General features: G+C 36.7%; 1 protein-coding gene across 1 annotated transcript in view; it reads left to right on the forward strand.

Annotated features, from left to right (window-relative positions):
• LOC130228791 (scavenger receptor cysteine-rich domain-containing group B protein) overlaps positions 1–14,318 on the forward strand; it is a 65,880-nt gene that overhangs the window by 34,625 nt on the left and 16,937 nt on the right. Inside the window, exons 5-9 of the mRNA XM_056457232.1 lie at positions 1,450–1,752; positions 5,159–5,221; positions 8,803–9,117; positions 12,168–12,245; positions 12,499–12,567. Of these exons, the coding sequence (XP_056313207.1) occupies positions 1,450–1,752; positions 5,159–5,221; positions 8,803–9,117; positions 12,168–12,245; positions 12,499–12,567 (828 nt within the window). The remainder of the gene's footprint in view (positions 1–1,449; positions 1,753–5,158; positions 5,222–8,802; positions 9,118–12,167; positions 12,246–12,498; positions 12,568–14,318) is intronic.

The following is a 14,318-nucleotide window of genomic DNA, read 5'->3' on the forward strand; positions in this document are numbered from 1 at the left end:
TAATAATAATAATAATAATAATAATAATAATAATAAAAAGAGAGTGCAAGTCCGAGAGTGCAAGTCTGAAAGTGCAAGTGCAAATCTGCAGCTAGACTCTATTGGGAAATATAGGTCAACACATTGGGCCCTATCATACACCCGGAGCTCGGCACAAGAGTCATTTTGACGTTTTTTGTAGTTGTGCGCCTCGCTAACACATTGCTTAATTCACACAGGGTGTACAGCAATACGCAAATATCTTTACAAATGAAAAAGAATTAAAATATTGAGGATATATAGGATATAAATATAAAGGATTAAAATATTACAAAAAATAATATTTTCTAGCCTACATCAATATAAAAACCATACTTTCATGCCTTTATCTCGGGGGGCATATCATTATATGCATATTTATATTTGTTTATCAAAAACAAGCTTAGATTTGCCCACTTGTCAGGTTTTAGACGGGATCGGCACAGCATGTGTATTTGGATATAACTCAGTGGTTTGACCACACTTCATTATTATTGTTCATTTATTCATTTGCTGGAAATTAGAACTAAATTTAGAAATAGTTTTGAAACAAATCTTTGCGCTCAACAAACAAAATTAATGATGTATAGGCTAATGGATGTCTGTGCATACAACATGTTTTGCTATCAACGAGAGTGAAAGTGAAAGTAAATAATGAGGAGGCTCATCTCTCATTCTCACACTGCAGATGCTCTGTTTAACTGTTGTATTGCTTGTGAAGCGTTCAGTTTTTACACTTATAAAGTCTGCCATGTAAATAGCAAATGCATCATGTCACGACACAACTGACTCTTAAAGGGAATGGGAGATGAGACTCTGATTGGTTTATTCTCAAAACACACCCAGAACTCATTAAGAGAATAAGCTCAACCCTGTTAGACCATGCGCAACGGATTTTTCTGTCCTTAAATTGCAAAAGTGGATTCTGACACGCCTTTAATGCGTTTGCGGCCTGCGCTTTGCGCATGGATCGTCCAAATAGAGCCCATTGTCTTCATGTTTCCTTTTTTTTAAAGTCCAAGTTCAAACTAGAACTATCCAACTTTACGCACCCACTCACAATCTTCTCGGGAGAAATGAGAATCAAATGAGAAATCTATACAGAATCTTTTTAAATGTGCAGAAAATTAAACGATATAATAAAGTATATGGTCCATGTCATTCATTCATTCATTCATTCGTTCGTTCGTTCATTCGTTCATTCATTCATTCATTCATTCATTCATTCATTCATTCATTCATTCATTTATGTTCCTACAGTTTAGTCCCTTTATTCATCAGGGTTCGCCACAGCGGAACGAACCATCAACTTATCCAGCATATGTTCTAAACACTGTATGCCCTTCCATCTGCAACCCAGTACTGGGAAACATCCATACACACTCATTCATTTGAGATTTTCTTAACCCTGACCTGCTGTTTGTTCTTCAGTGCGGCTGGTCAACGGTAAATCCCAGTGTGAGGGTCGTGTGGAGGTCCTGCATAACGGTACATGGGGGACGGTGTGTGATGATGACTGGGACATGGTGGACTCCAATGTGGTCTGCAGACAGCTGGACTGCGGTGTGGCCATTGCCGTCGGGAGCAGCTCCAGGTTCGGCCAGGGCTCCGGTCCAATCCTGCTGGACAATGTGGACTGTAAAGGAAGAGAGATGGACTTGAGTCAGTGTGGGAATCAGGGATGGGGCGTTCATAACTGCTACCATTATGAAGATGTTGCCGTCACATGTAGAGGTATGTGGAGCTGATGAAAATGGCCTACTAGGATATTACCAAAGTCCCTTTAAGGGAAGTCATTTCACTCGATGGCCATCTTAGCATCTCTCGGGCAATATGCTCGGGTATTCTGTCTGAATGGGGAAACATCAAATTCTCCAAAACTGTTAGCCAAGCTTATGATTACATTACATGTTTGGAATCACCAATAAAGTTAAACAAGAGCCATATCATAAGTTTAGTTATTAAACATTTGAATCAAACTAAATCTGTATTTTTTCAGGTTGCCCGAGCTAATGCGCATGCACACTTGAACAGAACGAGATCACGACACCAACCTCATTTATGCCCATTCTACACATTATCAACCTTTGGATAATGCTTTGTCTGATCGCGCTGCTCTTCTTGAAGTAATCCACAACTTGGTCTTGATAGTGAATCTCCTCCAGGAATGACAGCAACTCTTTGTTTACTAGTTTGTGGGCGTTTGAGTGGTTGCTGTCATGTGATGTGCGTTTGACAGGACGGACTGTACCTTGCGTTCATACAGTTCATACAAAACCTAAAAGCCCTTGTTTTTAGGTGCAGTTGGCTCATTTGAAAAAGTAGAGATTTCGAGCTTTATGTAGATATATTTCTTATGTCTGTGAAGCAACTATTCACTGAGAGCCCAGTGTGTTTGTTGACCACCAAACTGTCATAAAAGCACATGTCTGGTCCAAGCCAGTGTTGCCAACAATTTTCGATGAAAAGGCGCTAAGCTCTGCCTGAAGACACTAAATGTCGCTAGATTACATCATACTTCAATTAGCATTTTACTTAGGTCATCACGCTCTACCGTTTCTGTTTGTTTAACAGCCTACGGTTAATAAAGGGGTATTTATATTTGCACTACACTTTATACATGCATGTCAATTTAACTAAATGTATGGCTGTTTGAATACAGTACATCAATATAGATGTGTAGTGAATTTGCAGTAATCTCTCCGATGTAATAAACTCAGACAAGTTCCGAAACTGTCACTAAAATAACAGTGATTGTGAACAAGAAAAGAATAAACGGTCGAATTCAATAGTTAAAATAAAGGAAAAGCAGATCGGTTTGACTGTACAAGGGAAATACCTCACACTCCCGGTGCTAAATCATCAGAGACTGCTGTACGAGTACTGGGCTGCCTGTCGGTACTCTGATGCGGGGGAGGGGCCGACGGCATCACATGCAGTTCATTGAGAAGAGCAGGGACGATACAGTATGGACACATGAGAGTCTATAAAAATCTCCAGTAACACACAAAAATGTCGCTAGATTTGTCGCTCTTTTGAAAATTTGTCGCTGAGGGGGTCTGAAAAGTCGCTAAGTTGGCAACACTGGAGCTTGTCCGCTGGAGAAACGTCAGTCTATATCGATCGATGATTGGCTCCTCTACAAGTAAGCGGGTCTTTATTCGGCATATTGACATTTAACTCTATACGAGAGACACGTCTTGTGTATTCTATAGTCTTTAATATTAACACTGACATTTTATTTCATGTACATGTATGTTTGTTTGTATACTTTATTGTCCCTCAAGGGGAATTTTTCTGTGGACTCACACAGCACATCAGCAGGTTCTGACAATAATAACAATTAAAAATAAGTCAACACGCAAAAGAATTATATGCACTATCGATCAGTGTTCAACAGTCTGATTGACACTGGAATAAAAGAGTTCTTCAGTCTGTTCCGCTTCCAGCCGAAAGCTCTGTATCTTCTACGAGAAGGTGAAAGATTGTAAAATGGAAAGAGTACATGAGATGGGTTACTTAAAATTCTTTTCGCTTCATTCAGAGTGCATTGCTCGTAGAGTGTTTGTATACTAGTAAAAGTTTCAGATCCTATTAGTCTTGTAGCAATTCTGATAACATTGAAATTTTTTGATTTCAGATTTACAGAAAGATTGCCATACCATGTAGATAGAGCATACCTGATAACACTTTCAAATACAGCTTGATAAAATAAGTACATAATTTTCTTATCAACACCATAAAACCATAACCTTCGTAGAAAATACAGTCTTAGGTGAAGCTTTTCACAGATCCAGTTTACGTGAGTGTCCCATGTTAGAGACCCGTCTATGTAAATTCCCAAATACTTGTATGACTGTACCTGAGGGATTTCTTGATTATGTACAAACACTGATAAATGCTCAAGAACACACTTGGGATCAAAGATTTTTTTCTTCTTTAAAGATGTGTTTTTTCTGTAAGTGTTATTGTTATTACATCTGTAATTACATTTATAATAACCCAAGCTGTGTTTCCATCCAAAAATGTGAATTAAATGTATGCGCACAACTGGATTATTGCACAAAAGACGTGCGAATAAAGCAGCGCCAATGAGTCAAAGAGAACAAATTCGTCACTTCCTGATTAACTGGCGCCAAATATCAAAAGTAAAAACAGAATTTGCTGCGGTCGGAGAAGCTGCGTCAATCTTTTCTTTATTTAATAAATTACTTGTGCCTCAGAAGACAATGGTGACACGCAATGAACGCGTGGTGGCGTTTGAAGGCATGAGACATGGAGCAAAGACACTCTTGACTATTCTGGAGAGTATAATAACACTCATACTGAAACGGTTACGCCATTTTATAATGACCAAAACAACATTTCAGATGTGTTACAGTGTGCTCAGCCTGCTGGTTTGTTCATTCACACACATATTTTTATCACCACGTGATCTCGTATACCAAAATCACATGACTTTTTTAATGCGCATACAGGAATTTGTTCAGTAAAAGTGTTTCCATCGTAGTTTATCCACATTTTTTATCAAACTTTAATGCACATCTTGGCAGTTTTCTCAACCATGCTCTTATGCGCATATCCAAAATGTACATAAAAATAGATGGATGGAAACATAGCTGTTGACCCATCCATTGCCTTAACCCTTAAAAACTTAAACCTACCCATACCCCCTAACCCAGTGTTTCCCAACCCTGTTCCTGAAGGCACACCAACAGTCCACATTTTCAACCTCTCCCTAATCAAACACACCTGAATCATCTTATCATAACGTCAGAAGAGACTCCAACACCTGAAATGAATGGGTCAGATAATGGAGACATCCAAAATATGTACTGTTGGTGTGCCTCCAGGAACAGGGTTGGGAAACACTGCCCTAACCTAACCGTATCCCTCTTCAAGAGCACGAGAAGTGTTGTGCAATACTATATGAATGCAATACGTACATTGTACTCATTTTCTGATGTAAGTGCATAGTAATTAAGGCCACTTAATAAAAATATTACAGCTATATAAACACGCACTGATTTACTTTTACAACACTGAAGTTGAATATCTGGTGATAATTAACTATGCATGTGTTTAATTTGCATTATCTAGTTAATAGTTTAAAGATTCACTCATGGTTTGTGTTTTACAGGCAATAATGTAGTTGAACTGCGAGTGGCACCCACCACACCAACCCCTCTGAGCTCTGGATTAAGTGAGTTGCACATTTTATATAAACTCTTACAATATATACAGAGGATAACACCTTCAAGTTTTAATAATCAGCACTAGGCAAAGATTAATTAAGATTAATCACATCCAAAATAAAAGTCTTTTCATAATATATATGTGTGTGAATTATATATTCTATATATTTTTATATTTATTTATTTATTTATTAAGTGTATGTGATAGACACTAAACTATACAAAACAATTTTCGTATATAAATATGTTTAAATGTACATGTAATTCATGTATCATGTACATATACATTTTATATCTAAATATATATATATATATTTTTTTTTTTTTCAAATATATGCATGCACGTGTGTATTTATATACATATAATAAAAATGCACAGCACACAAACATGTATTATGTCAAAACCAACTTTTATTTTGGATGTAATTAATCTTTTTTGGCCAGCACTGGTTTTAAAGCTTTACTTAGACTTGAGTTCTGTAATTGAAAGCAATTTTCATAATATTGGCAAGCAATTTTAAACAGCTTATTTATTGTGAATTAAAATTATATTGCAAAGAAATAATGTTCTGATTGATTGACATGGAAAAAATGGCAAGTAACGTCTTCATAATATGTTGGTGATTTTTTCAAAAGTGAATATTATATTGACTTTATTGTGCTAGTTTAAAACTAATAATATTTTCACTGTCATATACATATACAGTGGTGTGAAAATGTTTTACTCCTCCAGATTTCTTTTTTTTTGGCATGTTTGTCACACTTTATTCTTTAAAATCATCAAACAAATTTTAAAAATAAGAAATCAATAAGGGGGTAAACACTTTTTCACACTACTGTGCATACAGTATTGTTTATTTTATTGGTAAAGAAATGAAAATATTTTTAAAATTATTTACTTTATTCTACAATATATTATATATATATATATATATATATATATATATATATATATATATATATATATATATATATATATATATATATATATATATATATACTATCCAGCACATTAAGACTTGTATGATATACTTTATATAGTGAATGACCTGTAAAGTCAAAATTTTAAGATCCTTTTCCTTACTTAAAACGTGTAGTAGTATATTATTACCTGAATCAAAACCATTTTAGTCAATTTTCTACATTTTTATAACATTGAGATTTAAGTTTTATCATTATTTGAAATTATTTACAAATGTATTATTTTTGTTCATTTCAATTTTTAGTCATTTTGCATTGTTTTGGATTATATATATATATATATATATTCATTCATTCATTTTCTTTTCAGCTTAGTCCCTTTATTAATCTGGGGTATACCTGTCAACATGTGAAAATAAGGGATAATTGTTTTTACGTTTTTATTATTATTATTTACAAGAGATATAATTAGTATACGTTAGAAAAAGCTGACATATAAATAGCCAACAGTTCAGCTCATTAAAATGATTATTATAAAGAAATTGAATCAAGTTATTAAATCTCCATCTTTTCTTCACTGTATAATTTAAACATTCTGTATACATTAAATAACAGAGGTGTCACTTTAAAAATGCACAGATCTATAATGAAAGTGTTTGACTGCTTTCCTAACTGTTTATGCTCATTTAAGACAAAATGTGTTGTGTTTAAAAGGAAACCCAACAAGATCTACATATCTAGATGTTGTTATTATTATTCATTTATTCATTCATTTTCTTTTCAGCGTAGTCCCTTTATTAATCTGGTGTCGCCACAGCGGAATGAACCGCCATTATTATCATTATTATTATGATGATGAGGTGTATATGTCTGTTCAAACACGCACCCAAAACCCAGTGTCCACATGAGCTCCAGATCAAATCGCGTGTGTACAGAATCCGCTTGGGAAACAGTGATAGGGATTTATTCATCACTATGGAGCGCATCAGCTGACAGTCATACATCGGTACATGACTGTTTTTAGGATTGCATAGGGGCAACGGCGCCTGTAATGAAAAGGAAATGAATCGCGCCGTTTTTATGTTTATTTCAAAGTGTTTTCATGCCTAAATGAAATGAAAGCACAGAACAGATTCACATTTAAGACCGAGGGGCGGCCCCTGGTGGTTCGGCGGTATGGGTTGCATAAAGGGAGGATTGGCTCTTCACAGATAGATGAAAAATACGGGAGAAATATGGGAAAATACCTTTACGGGATGACAGCGGGATAGAACTGTAAAATACGGGAGAATCACGGGAAAACAGGAGGGTTGACAGGTATGATCGGGGGTCGCCCAGATTTATATATATATATATATGCAATACATATTCCAAAACATATACAGTACATGAATAAGAGAAACATAAAATAAAGCATAAGAAATAAACAAAAATGATTAAAAACCGATTAAAAATGACTAAAATAAAATAAAATAAAATAAAATAAAATAAAATAAAATAAAATAAAATTCTTACCTGAAGAAAAAAATCGAAAGCCTTGCACAGTTAAACATCACTTGGGAAATAATAATAATTTATACTTCAGCTCTATAATAAACACTGCACACAAATAAAACTCAATCAGAAAAAGCACAATAGGGGCACTTTAAAACATGTCATGTGGATATGGGGCAGCAGGGTGGCTCAATGGTTTGCACTGTCGCCTCATAACAAAAGAAGGTCGCTAGTTCGAGTCCCAGCTGGGCCAGTTGTCATTTCTGTGTGGAGTGTGCATGTTCTCCCTGTGTTGCCGTGTTGTTCCTCCGGGTGCTCTGGTTTCCCCCACAGTCCAAACACATGCGCTATAGGGGAATTGCTTGAACCAAATTGACCGTAGTGTATGAGTGTGGGTGAATGAGAGTGTGTATGGGTGTTTCCCAGTACTGGGTTGCGGCTGGAAGGGCATCCGCTACGTAAAACATATGCTGGATAAGTTGGCAGTTCATTCTGCTGTGGCGACCCCTGATGAATAAGGGACTAATCTGAAGGAAAATTAATGAATGTTGTGGATATCACATTTGCATATTATTATTCATTCATTCATTTTCTTGTCTGCTTAGTCCCTTTAATAATCAGGGGTCGCCACAGCGGAATGAACCACCAACTTATCCAGCATATGTTTTAGGGGCGGATGCCCTTCCAGCTGCAACACTTCACTGGGAAACACCCATACACACTTATTCACACACTCATACACTACGGACAATTTAGCTTACCCAATTCACCTGTACCACGTCTTTGGACTGTGGGGGAAACCGGAGCACCCGGAGGAACAACACGCAAACGCAGGGAGAACATGCAAACTCCACACAGATATGCCAACTGACTCAGCCGAGGCTCGAACCAGCGACCTTCTTGCTGTGAGGCAACTGCACTACCTACTCCGCCACTGCATATTATTATATTAACATATATTTATAAATATAAATACAGTAATTAAATACAATTCTGTGGCTCCTGGTCAACTTTAATCCAGAGTAGACTCAACATATCTTGCGGTATGTGATTACTGCAGATGTGCACATTGGGATATCGATGCTGAAACCATATATTGTGTAGCCTGAGTTGAGGCTATCGCAGAAATATTTACTCCCAAAAAAGCCCAGACTGACCTTCTTTGTGTGTGTAGGAGATGGATCAGTTCGTCTGGCGGGGACGGCGGACCGCTGTCAGGGCCGGGTGGAGGTCTACTATCAGGGAAACTGGGGGACGGTGTGTGATGATGACTGGAGCATGGCAGATGCCACAGTCGTGTGTCAACAGGTCAGCTGCGGGTCAGCGGTCGGCGCTCCTACAAATGCTTACTTCGGCTACGGCACAGGCCGGATTCTGCTGGACAACGTGAACTGTAATGGGCAGGAGAGCAGCCTTGCCTCCTGCTACAGCCTCGGGTGGGGAGTCAATAACTGTGGACACCATGAGGACGCCGGCGTCATCTGCTCAGGTGCGCTTCACTGCTATTCCACCTACAGTCGGATCAATTCTGAAGGCCTAAACAGAGATAGTGTGTGTTTTGTTTTACTTATCTATATTCAATTCTATTCATCTTTATTTGTATAGCGCTTTTACAATGTAGATTGTGTCAAAGCAGCTTCACATAGAAGTTCTGATAAATTGAAACAGTGTCAGTCCAGTTTTCAGAGTTGAAGTTCAGATTAGTTTAGTTCAGTGTGGTTTAATTTTCATTGCTGAGAGTCCAAACACTGAAGAGCAAATCCATCGATGCGCAGCTCTACAAGTCCCAAACCAAGCCAGCCAGTGGCTAGGAAAAAACCTCACCAATTGTGCATCGTTGGATTTGCTCTTCAGTATTTGGACTCTCAGTAGTGAATATTAAACCACACTGAACTGAGCTAAACTGAACTTAAACACTGAAAACTGGACTAACACGGTTTCAATTCACTATGATCTTCTATGTGAAGCTGCTTTGACACAATCTACATTGTAAAAGTGCTGCAGAAATAAAGGTGAATTGAATTGAATCAATTGACCAAAGTGAAGGGAAAAACCTCAAGAGAAACCAGGCTCTGTTGGGAACGACCATTTCTCCTATATGATAATTAAATGTTGATTAAAGTGCACAAATTACATATCAAAACAACACATACATTCTATAACACTAGTAAAATTGCTTTGATTTTGCCAATGTTTTCTTTATTGTTTCATTTCAATAATTTATTTGATAATTAATACAATAAACACTGTAATATTATGATATATTATTTATTTTCTATTTTTAAAAAAATATAAAATTAATTTACAACTAAATTCTTGTAAAATAAATGTTTAAAATGTTATTTTTAACTGTGATTCAAAGATCCTCAAATAAATTATATATATAATATAAATATACATAAGTCAAAGTCAAAATTATTAGCCCTCCTGAATTGTTAGCCCTTGTAGGACTCAAAGATCCTCAAATAAATTATATATATAATATAAATATACACACAGTTGAAGTCAAAATTATTAGCCCTCCTGTATATTTTTAACAGTAATTTCTGTTTAACAGAAAGATTTGATTAAATATTATAAAAATATTAATAATATTTGACTAGATATTCTTTGGAATACTAGTATTCAGCTTTAAGGGACATTTAAAGGCTTAACTAGGTTAATTAGGGTAATTAGGCAAGTCATTGTATAACAGTGGTTTGTTCAATTCACCTTTATTTGTATAGCGTTTATACAATGTAGATTGTGTCAAAGCAGCTTCACATAAAAGCTCATAGTAAATAGGAACAGTGTAGTTCAGTTTTCAGTGTTTAAGTTCAGTTCAGTTTAGCTCAGTTCAGTGTGGTTTAAAATCACTACTGAGAGTCCAAATATTGAAGAGCAAATCCAACGATGCGCAGCTCTACAGATCCTGAACCATGCAAGCCAGTGGCGACAGCGGAGAGGGAAAAAAAACTTCACTAATTGGCGGAAGTGAAGAAAAAAAAACCTTGAGAGAAACCAGCCTCAGTTGGGCACGACCATTTTAATTTCTCCGCTGGCCAAACGTCTTGTGCAGAGCTGCAGTCTCAGTGGCGGAGGCTGGAAGCTGGCCTCAGCGAAGACTCGTCTGTCTCTGGAGCGTCACAGGAATCAGTCTCATGTTCTCCACTCCTCCATGACCATCACAGTAGCTGCTCAGGATACGGCCTGGTCCAGGATATGGAAACCTTGGGATCATCTCGTCGTTGGTCTTGGATCGAATCAGTGACTCTGCATAGTCTGAGGGCCTCGGGAAGAGTATCCCCAGGTGGAAATGGAGAATAAAGAAAATAATTAGCGTAGCTGCTGTTCATAGTGTATATCAACAAGATGCATAACCTGTGTGGAAGCCCCTTAAGTGGTGCACTAAGTGTATGCTTTACTGAACAGATAGTTCTTTAATCTAGTTTTGAATTGGGAGAGTGTGTCTGAGCCTCGGACGTTATCAGGAAGGCTATTCCAGAGTTTAGGAGCTATAAATGAGAAGGCTCGACCTCCTTTACTCGACTTTGCTATTCTAGGTACTACCAGAAGCCCTGAGTTTTGAGACCTTAAAGAGCGAGTTGGATTGTAGCGAGACAGAAGATTTTCTGTATTCAGCTTTAAGGGACATTTAAAGGCTTAACTAGGTTAATTAGGGTAATTAGGCAAGTCATTGTTTAACAGTGGTTTGTTCTGGTGAAAATCCAAAACAAATATTGCTTAAAGGGGCTAATAACATTGACCTTAAAATATTTTTTTAAATATTTTATTCTAGCCTAAATAAAACATAAGAAACAAAAAAAATATTACAGGAAAAATTGTGAAAGTTTCCTTAATCCGTTAAATATCACTTAAGTATAAGTATACATTTTTGGGTCTTTTCTTATGAAATTGATCAAAAATACAGTATAAACAGAAATATTATGATATACTATTTCTATTTTAAAGAACTCTTTTCTATTAAAATATATGTTTGTAATATTATTCATTGTCGTGATTCAAAGATCATCAAATATATGATATATATTATTCCAAAATCCAAATCACAACATACATGCATCTACACCAGGCATGGGCAAACTCGATCCTCGAGGGCCGGTGTCCCTGCAGAGTTTTGCTCCAACACTACTCAAACACACCTGAACACCCTAATTAGTGTCTTCAAGATCACTAGAAAGCTACAAGCAGGTGTGTTTGATTAGGGTTGGAGCAAAACTATGCAGGAGACCGGCCCTCCAGGATCGAGTTTGCCCATCCCTGATCTACACTCATTTACTTTTAATCTAAAATGGTATTTTTATTGTGGTTTCAGGATGCTGAATTTTTTCAGGATACTGATTTTTGTAAGGTAAGTGGTTCCAAACAATTTATATGGGCTGAATTTAAACAAACAAATGAAATGTAGTAATGTTCAACTTTAATTGTTTAAATTGAGCCCATTTAAACTGTTTGCAATCACTTACAAATGTCAGTAAATCCAATCAATAATTTATTTTTTACAGTGTTGTAGATCTCACTTTCTCTCTCATATGGCAGGTTCAAGCTCCACCATGATGCCGGATATAAACACAGATACTGCAGGCAGGGGATTCCTCATTCCAGAAAGCACAGCAGGTATAAACGCTGCCTATACACTACATAGGGACAGTAACTTCACCTGCTATTTTCAATAATGCACGCTTGAATTAACAGCCGATTTATTGTTATTAACTGCTGCGTCTGACCATCCGCTTGGCCATTAACTGTGTGCTGTAGTGAACAGGCCATCTGTCACAAACTGCAGGACAGTCCTGCGTAATAAATCCCTCACAGCACCAGCAGAGGGCGTGATTTGCTGCTCATTTCAAGTTTTCTGTATTTCCTTCAGTGACAGACATGCCAGTGGCAGCTACTGAAATGACAACCACAGTGACGACTACTGCATCAACCACCAAAGGTAATGAGGACATTTGAAGCTCATTAAAAAGCATGCACTGGTCATTTCAATATCCAACCACTGTGCAATTAAATAAGTATAACAAAGGAAAAAGATGCATAAACAAAACACAAACGTTTACACATTTGCAGATATTCACACACAAGTTATTCTGACAGTCAGAATAAATAAATAAATAAATAAATAAATAAATGCATATCTAAATTGACATATAAATACAGATAGATAGAGAACTGGATAGATAGAGAGATAAAATAAACAACATACAATATATTGTAAAAAACAATCCATTAATTAGCAGTTTCTGACCCGGGGTGTTATAAGACTGTCATTAAACCTTTATAATCATGACGAGACACTGTCATGAACCTTATAACAATATTTTTTTTGCCTCATCTACAGTGGCACAAGCTGAATTTGTAATTGAAATGTCATAAAATATTAATGTTATTACACTTTAATGAAAAACAGAAATGTGCGCATATCTAAAAAATCTCGAAGGCAAGCGCTCGATCAAAAATAAACATTGTAGCAAAAAAAAATCGAAAGAAAATCGTCACACTGCCACTTTAGCTCTCAAAAGTCTTTAATATAACTCACACCTGATGAAGACCATGTCGCTCGAAACTTTGTGATTTCAAGAGTTCCCACTTAGATATGCTTGGCGTTTAAAGCAGATTTGGCATGCTGTCCCGAGAGAAAACCCTGAGCTCGGAGATATTTGAGCCCAGGGCTCCGGCCCGGTCTATAAGCATATCAGGAGATCCGAGATCAGGTAGGTCTCGAGAGCTCCCTCTTTAGAAAAGGGCGGAAAAGGAGGAGATGGGGTGGAAGGGGGGATTCTTCCAAATGAAGATAGAGCAGTAGGGAGAAAATTATCCATTTATAGTAAACTAGGATCACTCTGATTGGATTATTACTGATTACAGATGAGTGACCAGACGTGCTCAATCATATCACGTGCTCCTCTCCAAATTAGTTTATGAAACTTCACTTATAATAAAGACTTTTGAGAGCTAAAGTGGCAGTGTGACGATTTTCTTTTGATGTTATGACACTTTAATGAGACATTTGAATGACAAATACAGTTTGTTCCACTTAAAACCAGAGCAGAAAAATATTCATGACAATTATAATGCATCATGATGATCATGTTCATGACAGCTTTATGACAAGTTTTGTTGTCTTGCTAATGTCACTGGCAAAAATAAAGCAGATTGTGATGTATTTATGTCAAGTTGTCGTAATAAACAATGTCATCTTTGCATTTAAAATGTGTAAACTGAGGGAATGACACTTAATAATAGTTGTCATTAGCATGCATAAAATCTCATACACATTCATGACATGTGTAGTGTCCTCATAATGAAGGTTTCATAGCATTGTTACAAACACCCCTTCAAGTAAAGTGTTACCAAAAAAAACAATCCTATGAAATATTATATACATTACCCGACAAGTCTTGTCAAGGATCTCAGTTTTAAGAGCAGCAAATAATAACTTGACTTCTAGTTGATCAATTGGAAGAGTGGCAGAAGGGAGATTTTTCCCATCTGTTGAACCCAATCATCACCAATACTGCAGAAGACCTACTGAAACCAGCATGGAGCCAACTCTCATAGAAATCAGTCAAGTTTGGTGAAGGAGAAATCATGGTTTGGGGTTATATTCAGTATGGGGGCGTGCGAGAGATCTGCAGAGTGGATGATCAACATCAACAGCCTGAGGTATCAAGACATTTGTGCTGCTCA

Source organism: Danio aesculapii, chromosome 5 (genome assembly GCF_903798145.1).
Source record: "Danio aesculapii chromosome 5, fDanAes4.1, whole genome shotgun sequence".
Lineage (NCBI taxonomy): Eukaryota > Metazoa > Chordata > Actinopteri > Cypriniformes > Danionidae > Danio > Danio aesculapii.